The sequence below is a fragment of the Nerophis ophidion genome, linkage group LG03 (assembly GCF_033978795.1).
Source record: "Nerophis ophidion isolate RoL-2023_Sa linkage group LG03, RoL_Noph_v1.0, whole genome shotgun sequence".
NCBI classification, from domain to species: domain Eukaryota; kingdom Metazoa; phylum Chordata; class Actinopteri; order Syngnathiformes; family Syngnathidae; genus Nerophis; species Nerophis ophidion.
The window spans coordinates 64,649,955-64,668,782 of record NC_084613.1 but is presented as its reverse complement, the minus strand read 5'-3'; the positions used below and the strand labels follow the sequence as shown (position 1 = coordinate 64,668,782).

The 18,828-nt window shown below is 39.5% G+C and overlaps 1 protein-coding gene across 1 annotated transcript in view; it reads right to left on the bottom strand.

Moving 5' to 3' along the window:
• mboat2a (membrane bound O-acyltransferase domain containing 2a) overlaps positions 1-18,828 on the bottom strand; it is a 114,680-nt gene that overhangs the window by 23,100 nt on the left and 72,752 nt on the right. Inside the window, exon 4 of the mRNA XM_061895876.1 lies at positions 2,422-2,517. Coding sequence (XP_061751860.1) covers positions 2,422-2,517 — 96 coding nt within the window. The remainder of the gene's footprint in view (positions 1-2,421; positions 2,518-18,828) is intronic.

Sequence of the window (18,828 nt, the reverse complement as noted above, 5' to 3'; positions counted from 1 at the left end):
ATTATTGTCACCGACGTCCCACTGAGTGTGAGTTTTCCTTGCCCTTATGGGGGCCTACCGAGGATGTCGTAGTGGTTTGTGCAGCCCTTTGAGACACTAGTGATTTAGGGCTATATAAGTAAACATTGATTGATTGATTGATTGATTGTATACTCTAGCCTTTAAATAGACCCCCTTTTTAGACCAGTTGATCTGCCGTTTCTTTTCTTTTTCTCCTATGTCCCCCCCCCCTCCCTTGTGGAGGGGGTCCGGTCCGGTGGCCATGGATGAAGTACTGGCTGTCAAAAATCGGGACCCAGGATGGACCGCTTGTCCAGAGTCGGGACCCAAGATGGACCGCTCGCCTGTGTATTGGTTCGGGACATCTCTGCGCTGCTGATCCGCCTCCGCTTGGGATGCTTTCCTGCTGGCTCCACTTTGGATGGGACTCTCGCTACTATATTGGATCCACTTTGGACTTGATTCTCACGGTTACGTTAGATCCACTATGGATTGGACTTTCACAATATCATGTTGGATCCGCTCGACATCCATTGCTTTCGGTCTCCTAGGGGGGTTGGGGTTGCCCACATATGTGGTCCTCTCCAAGGTTTCTCATAGTTATCATGGTCGAAAGACCAACATGTTTAGAGTATAATAAGTCTCTTATTCTTTTTAATAACATTGTTATTCTGAGGCTAACCAAAAATAAATAAAATACTTCTTACCATTAATCCAACTTCTTGAACAGGTGCGGTAGAAACCGGATGGATGGATGAAAATGCAAGAGAATGTTTTATATTTTGAACGTTATTTTTTAAACTGTGAATACCAGCGGAATTATTCATTACTTATCGTGTTAAGCAATTTCAGCTAAGATTTATCTGAGAGCCAGATGCAGTCATGAAAAGAGCCACATCTGGCTCTAGAGCCATAGGTTCCCTACCCCTGATATAGAGGAAGTGCTGTGTTGTTGTTGTGGCTACTAGCTAGCTTAGCCTTGCGCTAATGGCGGTGTTACGAGGGCTAATATTGGCGCGTACGGACAGTAATAACGTTGAAAAGGGAGCGTCGATCTCTGCGTGCGTCTGTTGGGACACAACATTACTTACAAGAGATTACTTAATATTAATAATAATAATTATTATAATACACTTTTCCAAATATAAAGATGGGGTAAAATAACTAACAATTAATAGTGTCCTCTTTTTGGTTCTGGTTACTACCGCTTACATTGGTCTTTGTGAGGAGAGACCATTTTTACATTTTACATATTGCAGTGGTTAACTTCTTTTTACAGTTGAATATTTAGGTTTTCAGTGATTAAACACTTAAAGGATTCACTAAGACAACAACATTACCCTGACAGATTATTTAGAATTCTATTATCCATCCATCCGTCCATCCATTTTCCTACCGCGTGTTCCGTTCGAGGTCTCGGGGGGTGCTGGAGCCTATCTCAGCTGCATTCGGGCGGAAGGTGGGGTACACCCTGGACAAGTCGCCACCTCATCGCAGGGATAACACAGATAGACAGACAACATTCCCACTCACATTCACACACTAGGGACCATTTTAGTGTTGCCAATCAACCTATATCCAGGTGCATGTCTTTGGAAGAAGCCGGAGTACCCGGAGGGAACCCACGCATTCACGGGGAGAACATGCAAACTCAACATAGAAAGATCCCAAGCCCGGGATTGAACTCAGGACCTTCGCATGGCACATGCACTATCCCCTGTTTCACTGTGCTGCCTCCAATTCTGAACAAATTCCAATTTTTTTTTTTTTTTGTAATGGGAATCAATTTTAAAAAAGGTTTTTGGGCCTTTCAATGGAGGAGCATTTTCTACCTATAACCTGTTTTGAAAAAGTTTAATCATAAATATAATAGCAAATAAGACATTGCGAAAATTGATTTGAGTCGAGAATCAGGTTAAATCAAGAAATAATTCTGAATCAAATCGTCACCTCAGGAATTGGATCAAAACGTTAGGTGCCCGAAGATTCACACTCCTAAATTGTATATTTTCTCAAAATAATTTCAGATCGATGCTAAACAATATTAATCTTACACATAACAAAAGACAGGGGGCAGTGAAATTTGGGCAAAGAATGCAACATTTTTAAATCAATAAAAAAGGACAAGACAACATGAGTAGATGAAAGAGTGAAATTTCTGCTCTCCAACAGGCGGTATTGGTTTGATTAGGTTGCCTAGAAACTACCCACCCTCACCCTGCTGAGAGTGCAAGCAGTCTGCTTGAATTGTCACCAAAAAAAAAAGGGTGGAGGAGAGAGAACCGAAAGCGAGCGTCTGCAGAGGGCGCCGATCAGTGTGACATATTTGTGTTGAGCTGGCACACAGCTGAGTTGAACCAAGACTCCACAAACTTTTAATTATCGTTTGCCGTTTTGCAACGTCAGCCTTGGCACACTTACCCAGTAAAATCTGCAGAGTACATGCCGTAATCAAACACGTAGACGCGTGTGACCTGACACACTATCAAGTAGCCAAGCGTCACGATGAAGCAGTACCTGTGCAGAGGAGAGGAGAAAATAGATTAGATATGATGGGATGTCATGCAGGAAGCAGTTTATACTTATTTACACGGGAGAATAAGGCGATAAATTTTTTTTTTGCTGTCTAAATATATATGCACCATGCGACCATCAATCAGGCAAGAACAAGGACAAGAACTGGAAATGTCACTCTTTTTCTTTAGTGTCCTGGAGGATTTTTTGGAGGTTTATTTGTGAGGTCAGAGGTCACTGAGGCTGATGTTCATCTTCAACTCATCCAACCACGCCTGCTGAGTTGGAAGTCTTTCGAAGACGAAGAATTAGGATTTAGGGATTTTACACTTGATTAGTGAGACTACAAGTCCATGGTTGTAAACAACCATAATGTTTCTCATCGGGCATCATACACTTGGTAATATACTGTATAAGGGCTTGGGGTACATGATAATTATCAGGTTGATATGAGGAATTATAACGTGACAAAACATTTAAATAGTTGGATCAGCCATACTGTGCTGTAGGTAGGGCTGGGCTGGGCTGAAAAAACAATAATATATATCATGATAAACACGTAATCAATATCAATAAAAAAACGTATTCCATAAAACGTTTGATATACAGTATATACCGTATTTTTCGGACTATAAGTTGCAGTCTTTTTCATAGTTTGGCCATGGGTGCGACATATACTTCGGAGCGACTTATGTGTGAAAATATTAACACATTACCGTAAAATATCAAATAATATTATTTATCTCATTCGCGGAAGAGACGAAGAAAATGTCAGCAATCGTCACACACACGTCAGCAATCGTCACATACACGTCAACCAATGAGAATTTGGCGGGGGAGGGTCATGGCAGAAGTGCATTGTGGTTCATGGAATGCTAACTGCTATATGCTATATGCTATATGCTACTGCCGTAGCTATTAAAATGGATCATTTCATCGTTGGCGGTAACTTATAAAAACTGAGAAGGGCTGAACGAAAATGGCACCGAAATCATGTACTGCAGATTACACAATATCAAATAATATTTTTTATCTCATTCGCGGAAGAGACGAAGAAAATGTCAGTAATTGTCACACACACGTCAGCAATCGTCACATACACGTCAACCAATAATAATTCGGCGGGGGAGGGTCATGGCAGAAGTGCATTGTGGGTCATGGAATTCTAACTGCTATATGCTACTGCCGTAGCTATTAAAGTGGATAATTTCATCGTTGGCGGTAACTTATAAAAATTGAGAAGGGCTGAACAAAAATTGGACCGAAAAGGAAATCATATACTGCAGATTACAAGCTGGACGTAGTGAAATATGCAGCAGAAAACGACAAGAGGAAGCGGCGCATACCTTTGGAGTTGTTTAGAAGCGACATCGAGGAAGAAGATTTCGATTTCATCGGATTTATCGATTAGGAGTGACAGATTGTTTAGTAAACGTATAACATGTTCTATATGTTATAGTTATTTGAATGAATCTTACCATAATACGTTACGAACATACCAGGCACGTTCTCCGTTGGTTATTTATGCGTCATATAACGTACACTTATTCAGCCTATTGTTCACTATTCTTTATTTATTTTAAATTGCCTTTCAAATGTCTATTCTTGGTGTTGGATTTTATCAGATAAATTTCCCCCAAAAATGCGACTTATACTCCAGTGCGACGTATGTATGTTTTTTTCCTTCTTTATTCTGCATTTTCGGCCGATGCGATTTATACTCCGAAGCGATTTATAATCCAAAATATACGGTACTGTAAATGTTGTTGGTCAGAAGAAACTGGAAAGAGTGAAGCAAGGTTGGTTGCATGAACAAAGGCAGTCAAGGTTTGGAAACAGAAAGGGATCTGTGAGTAATTAGAGGGACACGCTAATCAGCCAATTGCTTAACAGTATCAACTACCACTTTAGTTGCACCATCCTGTTGTCTCGCTGTTAATTCTCTGCATGGAGTAAGAAGAGAATTTACAAATGACTGCTGAAGAGAGCAAATAAATTGTTAATAAAACAAGGAAAGTCACCTCCACAGTACTTTTTTGAACGGATTATAGTCCATCTTTTCTTTTCAACCCACGTCCTTTCCCTATTTGGATGTACGGAAACAGGTAGGAACTAAAGTGCAGGACTGTGTAATTAAAATAGATAACAAAAAATAACAAATAATAATAATAATAATCATATATTTTATTTGTAAAAAAGCACTTTACGTTGAGCAAACAACCTCAAAGTGCCACAGTGTAAAAAATAGTAGTAATAATAATAGTAAAAAGATAATAAAAATAAATAAAATATAAAACTAGAAACAGCCCAATAGCTAGAACCAGCATACACGTCTATAAAAAGGCTTTTTTTTTTAAAGATGGGTTTTTAAGCCTTTTTTAAAAGCACCCACAGTCTGAGGTGCCCTCAGGTGGTCAGGGAGAGCGTTCCACAGACTGGGAGCAGCGGAGCAGAAAGCCCGGTCTCCCATTGTTAGAAGCTTTGTCCGTGGAGGTTGGAGGAGGTTAGCCTGTGCGCAGCGGAGGTGTCGTGTGGAGGATTTAAGGGTGAGCAGTTCCTTGAGGTAGAGGGCGGCATTTCCATGGAGGCACTGGTGAGTTAGTAGGGAGATTTTGAATTCAACCCTGAATGGAACAGGAAGCCAGTGAAGGGATTTGAGAGCTGGTGTGATGTGCAACATTAAAATAATGATTTGGTCCAATAATATTTAAATCAATAATAACTGCATAAAATAAATGTATTTCCATATGTAAATAGGAATAACAGACCAAATGAAATGTTACACAAACCACATAACTCCCTGGCAGTACACCTGCCAAAATTAGTTAATCTCAGGTTTGTCTATGTTTACATTTTCACACTTTGCACTATTTTGTTACACTTTATTAAGCATTTCTTGCATAGTCTTTATTTTTGCACCTCAATTTAGACAGGTTATGATTAAGTGTTTATTGTGATTTTAGAATTTTGTTTACATTGATTGTTTGACTGTTTTCCATTGTTGTATTGACATTTCATTTACTTTGTTATTTAATAGGTGAGGGGATTATAATCAGAGTAAGGTTATATTTTAAATAAAAATGTTCGCATTTTATATATTTTTCTCCTTGTCTATACTTTCCATAGGTCGTAATAAATATCAATAATTATTGATATCGACCAATATAAAAAACTTATAATGTGAAACATTTAAAACGCTCCTAATTTAGTTGCAGATGTATGCATGGCATCATTTCCAATTAATTGCCTAATTTTCTCAAAACTATTAATAATGTACTTGTTAATATATTGTTCATATCTGATTACTTTCTGTTTTAATATCGTTCTATCTACACCTATGTTCAAATGTAATTAACATGTGTTCTTCTGTTTGTATACTTCACATTAGTTTTGGGTGATACTTCAAATTTGAATATGGATCAAATCATCAATACCAAGTACTCGTTACAGGGGCAGTACTGGTCATACCACTGCTCATACTTAAAATCTTCAGGATTCTTAAGTGATTACATTTTTGATCACAACTGTAATTTGACAAAAACACAGGATGGTAGTATAACAATTAATGAATGAATGATTTATTTCCATTTTTGATTTCATTACATACAACATTTATAACGAATTCAATAGAACAAAATTACTAAACAAAAGCAAAACTACTATTGGCTCTTATTTCCTGAGTTTCTAAGACATAACAAAAATTTACAAAAAAAGTGTGTGAATGTGAGTGTGAGTGTTGTCTGTCTATCTGTGTTGGCCCTGCGATGAGGTGGCGACTTGTCCAGGGTGTACCCCGCCTTCCGCCCGATTGTAGCTGAGATAGGCGCCGGCGCCCCCCGCGACCCCGAAAGGGAATAAGCGGTAGAAAATGGATGGATGGACGTAATAATAAAACATATTTATCTAATCACTGTAGTTTCAACAATATAGTGAAACTATATTTGGTAGCGTTACTGTCCGTTTAATCAATCCGACTACCTCTGTTCAAATTCAAGAACTCTAGCTAAGCGCTCCGCTCTGCTTTTTTGTATCCTGCTACAGTGTTGTGTAGAAAGTTTTGTTATTCATTCTCTTGTAGTCCTAATGAAATGATAATGATAATGAAAGTTGCAAGAAACATGGAGAAGGGAATGATTGATTTAGAAACTGCACTGTGGAGAAACATTAGCAGACAGTTTGAGAGTAAGGATATTGCCTCTGTTTTGATATTTGTCGGATATTGGTATAATCAACATGCATTATCATGATATGAGGAGAGTATTAAAAACTCTTTTAACGAACAAATTGATGTCATTTATATTTGATATATGGCGCAACCCTAATTCTGTGTATAGTTTGGAGTTGGAGAAAAATAATCGTAATCCATGGACTACCTGGTTTGGATGTATCGTGTTGTGTACGTTATGTATGTATACGATTTACATATATACTTATATGTATATACACACACACACATATATATATATATATATATATATATATAAACACATATATATATATACATATATATATATACATATACACATATATATATATATATGTATATATATATATATACATACACACACACACACACACACACACACATATACATATATATATATATATATATATATATATATATATATATATATATACACACACACATATATACATATATATTTTGGCACTGAATACAAGCCGCCCTGTCTTTCAATCTGGTCAAAACAGTACTGCAGTACAAAAAAGACAATGGCTTCCACAACACGACATCACTATGGAAATGACCACGAACTACACAAAGAAGCAGAACATCATCCAATAATATGTCACTGTTAGCAAACGGAGACAGTGAACAAACCAAATCTTTGAAAAGAAAAGCAAAAGCAGAACAACGGGGGGAGTCTGTGGGTCGCCTCTGCAGAGTCCAAGTGCTAACAACCTATCATTTCTCTTGAACAAAACAAGGATTGTGTTGGTCTCAGAAAGAGGGCAACAGGCACGACAAGAGAAAATACACAACATGACTTTTTGATTCTGAAAGTTTTGTCCAAGATGGGAGATACAGTGGGGCAAAAAAGTATTTAGTCAGCCACCGATTGTGCAAGTTCTCCCACTTAAGATGATGACAGAGGTCTGTAATTTTCATCATAGGTACACTTCAACTGTAACAGACAGAATGTGAAAAAAAAATCAAGGAATTCACATTGTAGGAATTCTTAAGAATTAATTTGTAAATTATGGTGGAAAATAAGTATTTGGTCACTTCAAACAAGGAAGATCTCTGGCTCTCACAGACCTGTAACTTCTTCTTTAAGAAGCTCTTCTGTCCTCCACTCATTACCTGTATTAATGACACTTGTTTGAACTTGTCCACGGCCTCAAACAGTCAGACTCCAAACTCCACTATGGCCAAGACCAAAGAGCTGTCGAAGGACACCAGTAAAAGAATTGTAGACCTGCACCAGACTGGGAAGAGAGACTCTACAATAGGCAAGCAGCTTGGTGTGAAAAAAATCAACCCAGAACCACACGGGGGGGGACCTGGTGAATGACCTGCAGAGAGCTGGGACCCAAGTAACAAAAGGTTGCCATCAGTAACACACTACGCCAACAGGGAATCAAATCCTGCAGTGCCAGACGTGTCCCCCTGCTAAAGCCAGTGCATGTCAGGGCCCGTCTGAAGTTTGCCAGAGAGCACATGGGAGAATGTCATCTGGTCAGATGAAACCAAAATAGAACTTTTTGGTATGAACTCAACTCGTCGTGTTTGGAGGAAGAAGAATACTGAGTTGCATCCCAAGAACACCATTCTTACTGTGAAGCATGGGGGTGGAAACATCATGCTTTGGGGCTGTTTTTCTGCTAAGGGGACAGGATGATTGATACGTGTTAAGGAAAGAATGAATGGGGCCATGTATCGTCAGATTTTGAGCCAAAACCTCCTTCCATCAGTGAGAGCTTTGAATGGTGGACCAAATACTTATTTTCCGCCATAATTTACAAATAAATTCTTCAAAATTCCTACAACATAAATTCCTCGATTTTTTTCCCACATTCTGTCTCACACAGTTGAAGTGTAACTATGATGAAAATTACAGACCTCTGTCATCATTTTAAGTGGGAGAACTTGCACAATCAGAGGCTGACTGAATACTTTTTTGCCCCACTGTAGGCCCAAGAATGGAAAAGACCAGGCTACTATTATTAATACTACTTCTTCTTCTTGCACTGTGGATACAAGCTGTGTGTGGAGCTCTGTTTGCAGAAGGCCTCGACAGGGATTCTGCCATTATTCCATCTGATGTGCATTTGTGTAATTCACAGTCATTGGGGGGGGTTTATTTCCACTCAAGGCGTCAGTACAGCCTGTGACTAAAGCAAACCCACTTCCAACTGCTGGAATGCAGTGGACAGGTGTGCATGTACAGCAATTGCGGGTCCAAATGCAAAAATGTGGGATAAAAAAAAGGTATTAAATGTGTATTTCAGCACTGGTAGACCTCACATACAGGTTGTGTATACACACACATTGATAAATGCCTGAAAGCACACACCACCTTGTGTCCGCTTATACGCATGCAGAGCTCCAGAGGAAATTTCCATCTGCTTTGCATGCAGCTGTGTTGCAGTAATTCACACTGTCTGCTTCACAGCTTCCACAGCAAGTCGTATAATTTCAGCTTTAACTGCTTTGCTACACAAAGAGGGAATGTTTCGACATACTGCACTGGCACTCAATCAAGACGGTCATCCGTGGCATCGTACAGGTTGGTTAAGTGCTTTCCAAAGCATGGTAGAATATTCTAGCGTGATTTAGCAGCTGAGTTGGACGCGAGATAAGGAAGGAGTGCCAGTCAGTCACTGGCAACAAGCTCCCAAGGTGATCAGCATTCTTACCAGTCACCTTGGGACAAAACTGTGGGACTCATGTTAGTATCATTACCCGGAACACCCAGAAATAAATATATAACTTAAAGCATGGGTGTCAAACTTGTTTTCATTGAGGGCCACATTGTAGTTATGGCCGCCCTCAAAAGGCTGATTGTAACAGAGAGTAATATACATAAATATGAATTACCTCATGATATTGTTACACAATTATTTATCAATTATACACATTTTACATACACTGTAAATATTACCTGTTGATTTTACAGTAAAAAAAACACAAAAAAACCTGACAACTCAGTTGCCAATATATTACCATAAAATGTACAATGATTTTTACAGCATATAAATCAAAAAGCAAAAACAGTTCCACTGATTTTACCGTAAAAACTGTGGCTGTTGTGTTTATCGTAAATGGAAAAACGATTCCACATTTTTTGTGATTTTTACGGTGAAATTATGGAAAATAAGCTACCAGTTTCTTCCCATTATTTTTACAGTGCACACTTTGATGGGTAACTTGCTTAAAAATCTTGAGTCAAGCCCATATTTAAACACGTTTTTTCCTTTCAACAACATAAACTTTTTGGAATGTATGACAACATAGTATTTGTGCAATATTAAGTAGAGTTTAATATTGCAACAAATAATTGGGGACAGCGTGGTGAAGTTGGGAGAGTGGCCGTGCCAGTAATCTGAGGGTTACCTGTTCAATCCCCACCTTCTACCATCCTAGTCACATCCATTGAGTCATAGAGCAAGACACTTCATCCTAGGGCTGGGCGATATGGCCTTTTTTTAATATCTCAATATTTTTAGGCCAAATTGCGATACACGATATATATCTCGATATTTTGCCTTGGCCTTGAATTAACACTTGATACATATAATCACAGCAGTAAGATGATTCTGTGTCTACATTAAAACATTATTGCTCATACTGCATTAATATATGCTAATTTTAATCTTCATGCAGAGAAGGAAATCCCAATTAAATTAATTGACCAAAACTGTATTTTTTAAACAGTTATTAAGCAACGGCCTAGACGTTCATGTCATTTCCAAAACCGAAAGTACAAGATTGTCAGAGACATTTTAAGTGTCAAATAAAAATGAGCTGCATAATAAGAAATCAAATAGTGTTCGTCCTTCGCTATGTGGTAGGTTACTAGAGACGTTATTTAATTCTGTTGTTGACTATTTTTTTCATACGGCGTTGATGTGGAAATGTTTGTCTCGGCATTTTGTTGGTGTGGCACCGAACAGAGATTTTGACATGCAGAGTTTCAAACACTCTTCATTTTCTAGCAGGTGACTTTTCAAATGATGCTACATATTAGCAGTAATGCTAGTTTTGGTAGCAACGCATTTGGCCCACACTTGACAAATTATGGTTGTCTGTTCAACATATTCCCACTTGAAGCCAAACCACCACCAGACGATGGACCCCCTGCTGTTTTTTGGGGGAATTAGTTCTTTCTTCATTCGCACCTTCGTTCTCTCGTATTACCACTCGCACGGCTCTGCTAGCATCACAGCTAACGTTACCCATGATGCTACCTCTCTGCTCCGCGAGAGCGTATACGTATGTGACGTATGTAAGAAGGTGCGCTTGTCTGTGATAAGGAGAGCGTGGAAAGAGCGAGAAGAGCCTGTAATGTAATGCCCGCAGCTAACAACAACTGCGTGAGAACGTATACTCGAATATCACGATATAGTCATTTTCTATATCATACAGAGACAAACCTGCGATACATCGTGTATATCGATATAGTCATTTTCTATATCATACAGAGACAAACCTGCGATATATCGTGTATATCGATATATCGCCCAGCCCTACTTCACCCTTCTCCTGATGGGCCCTGGTTAGCGCCTTGCATGGCAGCTCCCGCCATCAGTGTGTGAATGGGTGAATGTGGAAATAGTGTCAACGCGCTTTGAATAAGGTAGAAAAGCGCTATACAAGTACAACCCATTTACCATTTAAAAGATATGAAATTGCATGCTGTAAACGTGTTTTGATTTCTGTCAAAATGGAAAGTTGAATACATTTGGTAATAAAAGGTGTATATAAATTCCAGGCTTTCACAGGCCACCTTAAATGACTTGGCAGGCCAGATACCGCCCCGGGACTTAAGTTTGGCACCCGGGACTTAAGTTTGGCACCTGTGACTTAAAGGGGAACTGCACTTTTTTCTGAATTTTGCTAATTGTTCACAATCATTATGAGGAACAAGAACACATGTCTTTTTCCTGGGGGAATTTTAAAAGGATTTAAAAAAAATGCTTAGAAGATGCCGCTAATGTGAGTCAAACAACTTCAAAACTCTCCATCAACTTTTTATACACACACTGCAAGTATATGTATAATGTAACACCAGACAAATTCATAACAATATGTAAAATGTACAATATTTACCGTATTTTGGTTGTTTTGAGCATTGCCGGAACTAATTTCTTCCGCGCATTTATTTCTGTCTCCTTCGTGGGAACAAATGTTTGTTCCTACTTCCGGAAACAAACACGCGCCTGTTTTAATCATGGCAGACTTGGCAACAAACAGCAAGGACAAGTATTTTTTGGACAAATGAGGATTCAGAACCTTATATTTTTAAAGCTGGATATACGGAGGATGAACTATTGCTTCTAGAGGCGAGCACGAAAAAAAGGTGAAGTGTTGGAGCAGACGGAAGTCAAGAGAGTGAGGTCTGCCTGACTTTGACGCTGTAAATGTGAAACTTGGAGCCAGAAATGGCGGCTTACTCAAAGTCAATTTGAAAAAACTTCCCCGGTTAGCTGGACCAAGCATTTCTAATAGTTGTTTGTGTGCCGTGTTGTTCCAGACCACAGCAAACGTTACCCAGCTTGCAAAGACTGTAATAATGTGCAAAAATGCTGTTTCCTCAACTTGGACGTATACATCTATGCTTTTGGCCATTCTGAGCCAGTAACTTCCAGGAGTTATTTCACCCTCTGAGAAGCCTCAGTTTTACAAATGTTTTCCAATGTTGTAAAAATGTGTACAATAAATATTACATTTTAAAATTTCTGTCAACAAAGATTTGTGTCTGCCTGCGACACACCGTCAGTTTGATAGTAGGCAATTATAGCTAATAAAGACACTTCCATCATGTGTCGCCATTATTGTAAGACGTCTGTAGGCTTTTAATTTTTTCTGGCTCCAGACAAATACTTTTTTGTATTTTTGGTCCAACATTTGTTTAACAGGGCTTCACGGTGGCAGAGGGGTTAGTGCGTCTGCCTCACAATACGAAGTTCCTGCAGTCCTGGGTTCAAATCCAGGCTCGGGATCTTTCTGTGTGGAGTTTGCATGTTCTCCCCGTGAATGCGTGGGTTCCCTCCGGGTACTCCGGCTTCCTCCCACTTCCAAAGACATGCACCTGGGGATAGGTTGATTGGCAACACTAAATTGGCCCTAGTGTGTGAATGTGAGTGTGAATGTTGTCTGTCTATCTGTGTTGGCCCTGCGATGAGGTGGCGACTTGTCCAGGGTGTACCCTGCCTTCCGCCCGATTGTAGCTGAGATAGGCGCCAGCGCCCCCCGCGACCCCGAAAGGGAATAAGCGGTAGGAAATGGATGGATGGATTTGTTTAACAGACAATCTTACGCTATGTGGAATTTTATGTCGATAGGCAATGTTGTGTGTGCAGAGGAAGCCAATACACTTTATTAATCAATCCAGTCTGCCTGAATTCTAGTGGTTTCATTGCATTGGTCCATAATAAGTATTTGGGTTTCTCTTTTTGTACCAAAATGTTTTCTACCAATAAAAGCCTTTTCCTGTCTCCACCATCCACCACTATGTGAGGTAACCACTATTTCTTTCCAACATTTTTTTTTACTAATTCATTTAAATGGAGGGACCAAAAAAAAAAAAAAAAAAAAAAATATATATATATATATATAGGACTTTTGGTTATAGTATGTTAGTAATTTTGTAAAATTATACACTGTACCGATGATCAAATAAATATTAATATTGTTTGAGGTTATGTACAAAAAGAATGGAATTACAGTTTATGGGTTTTTACAACTTAACTATTTGTCATATCGTGTTTCTTTAATTCATCATAATATCTAGGCACACTAAGGCTGGCCTTACTGTGTGAATGTGAGTGTGAATATCGTCTATCAGTGTTGGCCCTACAATGAGGTGGCGACATGTCCAGGGTTTACACCGCCTTCCGCCCGAATGCAGCTGAGATAGGCTCCAGCAAACCCCGGCACCCCGAGAGGGACAAGCGGTAAAAAATGGATGGATGGGATGGATTTCATGCTTAATTGGAATCTGGTTCAACCAATCAATCAATCAATCAATCAATCAATCAATCAATCAATCAATCAATCAATCAATCAAGTCAGACTTTGTTTAAATATTACTTTACATGCACAGACAAGTTACCAAAGAAAGTGCTTTACACCTAAAGACACAAAAACACAGGCACCACTTTTGACAATAACAAGACATGGCAATGAACTGAGAATTGAGGAAAACTGCCACTCGGAGGCATCAACAGTGGAGAATAACTGCAAATTTACGTAATCTGAAAACATTACAAAGTATTTTTTTAAATACAAAAAATAAACTTTGGATAATAATTATTAAATACATTTAAATTTGATTGTTTTATGGTTATTGTATTATTATTATTTATGTAATAGTTATATTTTGCTGCAGTGGAAATCTTTTTTAGTTTAATCTGTAGAGGCAAGGACTGCCAATAACATGTATACTGGCAGATACAGAAAATGTCGTAATGTAATTATTTTAAGAAATCAGGCAAAACGTTCCCCTCTGTAAAAAAACATAACTATTTCTAATAAATTGAGAATTATGTTTATTAATAAATGTTCAACTGTTTATTTGCATTATCCAAACTATTAACATTCTTCTTATCCCTCACTCATTAGCCTGCAGGGAGCGCTGTGTGCCGCGTTTGACAACTGCAGTTATCCCGAACACTATGCTGGACATGTTCAACAGGTGAACTGTCATGAGGAGAAAGGGGAGTGGCAGGCCCAGAGACTACAGACTGGCAAAGCTGTGAAACAAGATGCCTCGCACTCTGAATCAAACATTTCTCAGTCTCATTCAGCCTTTCTTTGCCATGTTCCAAATTCAAAGCCAAAATAGGAGCTTTGAGCAGCTCAGTGGACTTTTCCTAATGTCAGAGGGAATTAAATGCTGTAGTCAAGACAGCAAAAAGGGGTAACAGTATGTCCAAGTTGTGCAGAAATTGTAACTGGGAAGTAATAACAAAGGCAGAAGTATGTTGTCTTAGCAGATATCCTGCCTTCTAGGGCAGGGATATTCATCTACATTGTTTTTGGGGCCACTTTTCCAGAAACCCTGGAAGAAAGGAGCGGACTTCTCCCTTCACTATTTGTCCTATTTTGTATGTTTTGAAGAACCAGCATCCTCTACAGGGGACATTTAAGATCCCATCCATTTGCTATCGCTTGTCCCTCTTGGGGTCGCGGGGGTGCTGGAGCCTATCCCAGCTGCATTCTGGCAGAAGGTGGTGTACACCCTGGACAAGTCGCCACCTCATCGCAGGGCCAACACAGATCGACAGATAACATTCACACTCACATTCACCCACTAGGGCCAATTTAGTGTTGAAGATTGGTCTATTTTTTCTGTTACAGGAGCACCCTGATATTTTTAAAGGCCTACTGAAACCCACTACTACTGACCACGCAGTCTGATAGTTTATATATCAATGATGAAATATTAACATTGCAACACATGCCAATACGGCCGGTTTAGTTTACTAAATTGCAATTTTAAATTTCCCACGGAGTTTCTTGTTGAAAACGTCGCGGTATGATGACGCGAGCGTGTGATGTCACGGACTGTCAGGAAATATTAGCGCAGCACTATTTGCGGCTAAAAATCGTCTCTTTTCATCGCGCAATTAAACAGTATTCTGGACATCTGTGTTGCTGAATCTTTTGCAATTTGTTCAATTAATAATGGAGAAGTCAAAGTAGAAATATGGAGTTGGGAAGCTTTAGCATTTAGCCACACAAACACACGGGGATTGCTTGTTTAAAATTCCCGGAGGTGAAGCTTTACTATGGATCAGAGCGGTCAAGCGAACATGGTTCCCGACCAAATTTCAACCGTCAGTTTTCGGTGAGAAAATTATGTTAAAAAGTCGCCTCTTACCGGAGATCTGTGGAGTTTGCGTCGTCCTTGTATCTGCCGTGACTTCCCTCAGACACTGGCCTCAAGACACCCGAGGACACACCCCTCCGACTATAAGGTACTATTTAATCTCACTAAAACACTAGCAACACAATAGAAAGATAAGGGACTTCCCAGAATTATCCTAGTAACTGTGTCAAAAACATCTGAATCCGTCCCAATGCAATCGCCTTTATTTTTATTCTTTTTTTTTTCTAGTCCTTCGCTATCAATATCATCATCCACAAATCTTTCATCCTCGCTCAAATTAATGGGGAAATTGTCGTTTTCTCGGTCCGAATAGCTCTTGCTGCTGGAGGCTCCCATTATAAACAATGTGAGGACGTGAGGAGCCCTCACTCTTGTGACGTCATCGTCTGCGACTTCCGGTAAAGGCAAGGCTTTTTTATCAGCACCAAAAGTTGCGAACTTTATCGTGGATGTTCTCTACTAAATCTTTTCAGCAAAAATATGGCAATATCGCGAAATGATCAAGTATGACACAGAATGGACCTGCTATCCCCGTTTAAATAAGAAAATCTCATTTCAGTAGGCCTTTAAGGACTAGTTAAATAGCCCAAATGATGAAAAAGAGAGGACCTAAAAATGAAACCTTGTTGAAGACGACTCGTAAAATAACTAAAGAAGTTGAACAAATGACTATTGACTGCATCTGAACTAAACAAGATACAGCAACAGCTGACCCAAAATTCCACTGAATGCAAAACGGCCGCTCAATGGCGCTTACACGGCAGCGGACTTTTTAATTCAAGTCAATGTGTTCGTTTCCACCGCATTCCAGCGCTAAATACACGCAGAGCTTGGATTTTTGCCGGACGCCACAACAAATCCCATTCGATATAGCTAAAAACTGCTTGTGTTGGACAATAGGTCATTCATGCACAAACACAACATAAAGTATTTGTTTTCTTTCAAAATAAAATACGCTGTCTTCAAAGCAAATCGTATTTTACAATTTGAAACTTCCTAGTAGGCGGTGACGGAAAACTTGTCAAAGGTTTTCAGACTTAATTTGATCTTGTTGACAAAAATGGCCACAAGCCGATTCGGCAGGTCCAAAATGTAAAAATAATGTACAGGCATATTCTTGGCAGCTATGTCGAGATATGGGGGCCTGTGTCAAATATCAGGGGACCGGGAAAGCAGGGGAGTGTTTGTGTGACAGGCTAGCCAGGGATAATGTTACCGTTGTATTGGTGCAAAAAATTAAGTGGTTTATCAAGACAGGAGTGTTGCTCCTGCTCCTCTGAAAGGACAGAATAGGTTTTGTGTTGCTCTCATTAACAACTTTCCTTATCACATGATTACGCGCGGATTCGCAAAAATCTGCGCTACTTCGGTGCACGATGGAGTCGCAAATAGAACAGGGTGGGGATTGTCTCAAATTATATATATACATACACATATATATAAATATATATATATGCATATATATATATATATATGCATATATATATATATATATATATATATATATATATACATATATATATATATATATATATATATATATAGATCTTTTTAAAATATAGCAGTATGAACTGTAATACCAGTATACTGTGCAGCCCTAATCTAGGAAATACTAAAGTTACAGAGCAGACATACTGACTACGCTCCAGACAATTGTGTGCCTTTTGTTTACGTCATCACAACACACAGTTTCAGCAACGCCTTTTGTTTACGTCATCACAACATACAGTTTCAGCAACGCTGTTTTTGGTGATTAGTCTTATTTTGGGAGCCAAATTTTTGGTCCATCAATAGTCAAGAGTAGTAGGCTATATATATCCATTCATACCGCAACAACCTGCTGAGCGGTAATGTTTTATGTTGGTGTAGTTTTGATTTGATGTTCATTTCTTTCATGATCTCTAACATACCGTCCGTGCCTGAAAGCGGATTGGTGGAGAAAGAAGAAGTTTTTTTGTGTGTCTGGGGAAGCACACAGATAAACATGTTTGCATGGGAGGTAAAAGTTGTTTGTAAGAGTTGAACCGGTTTTTATCATGAGATTGGCAACAAAAATTGAAAATAGTGTCGGGCTTTGAGTGACTTCTTTTGGAAGGTCCAACACATTATATCTAATTTGTTTTCACATTAAAAACCTTTATTTTTTTCAAAGGAGTGGCAGCTATGATTTTGCTGTGGCGGTACGCCACAATTTGGCAGAAATATCTTCTCCATTGTTTTCAAGTGCATCCATCTCTCTTGCGTTGTTGATTTGATAATATCACGTAAATTGCAACTCGCCACAATGCTGTCATGAACACGTATGTACCCGAGTGATGCTAAGAGTTGGCGAGAGTTGAGTCAAACGACCTGATCGCTGGGCTGAAGATTCTTTTTTCATTGAGAGCAAAATCTGGGGAAAAAAACAAGATCAGCCAGATGCCAAGACAGGATAAATGATAAATGGGTTGTACTTGTATAGCGCTTTTCTACCTTCAAGGTACTCAAAGTGCTTTGACACTACTTCCACATTTACCCATTCACACACACATTCACACACTGATGGAGGGAGCTGCCATGCAAGGCGCTAACCAGCACCCATCAGGAGCAAGGGTGAAGTGTCTTGCTCAGGGCACAACGTACGTGACAAGGTTGTACTAGGTGGGGATTGAACAGGGACCCTCGGGTTGCGCACGGCTACTCTCCCACTGTGCCACGCCGTCCCGAGTGTTAGAGTGTCCGCCCTGAGATCGGTAGGTCGTGAGTTCATATCGCGGCCGAGTCATACCAAAAACTATAAAAATGGGACCCATTAACTGAACCTGCTTGAACCTCAGTATTAAGGGTTGGAATTGGGGGTTAAATGTTTATGTTGTGTTACAGTGTGGATGTTCTCCCGAAATGTGTTTGTCATTCTTGTTTGGTGTGGGTTCACGGTGTGGTGCATAGTAGTGAGAGTGTTAAAGTTGTTTATAACACAACCTTCAGTGTAACCTGAATGGCTATTGAGCAAGTATGCCTTGCAGTCACTTACGTGTGTTAACAGAGGCCGCATACTACATGTGACCGGTTGGTACGCAGATAGCATGGTGTTAAAGCGGGCGCAACGACATGTTTCAGAAGACGTTAAAGGCATTGCCATCACGGCACGCCCTCAATACTATTTTCCGGGTGAAAGTCGGAGAACGTTTGCTCCGGGTGATTTCTGGGAGAGGCACTGAAATCCGGAAACCTCCCGGGAAAATCGGCGGGGTCGGTA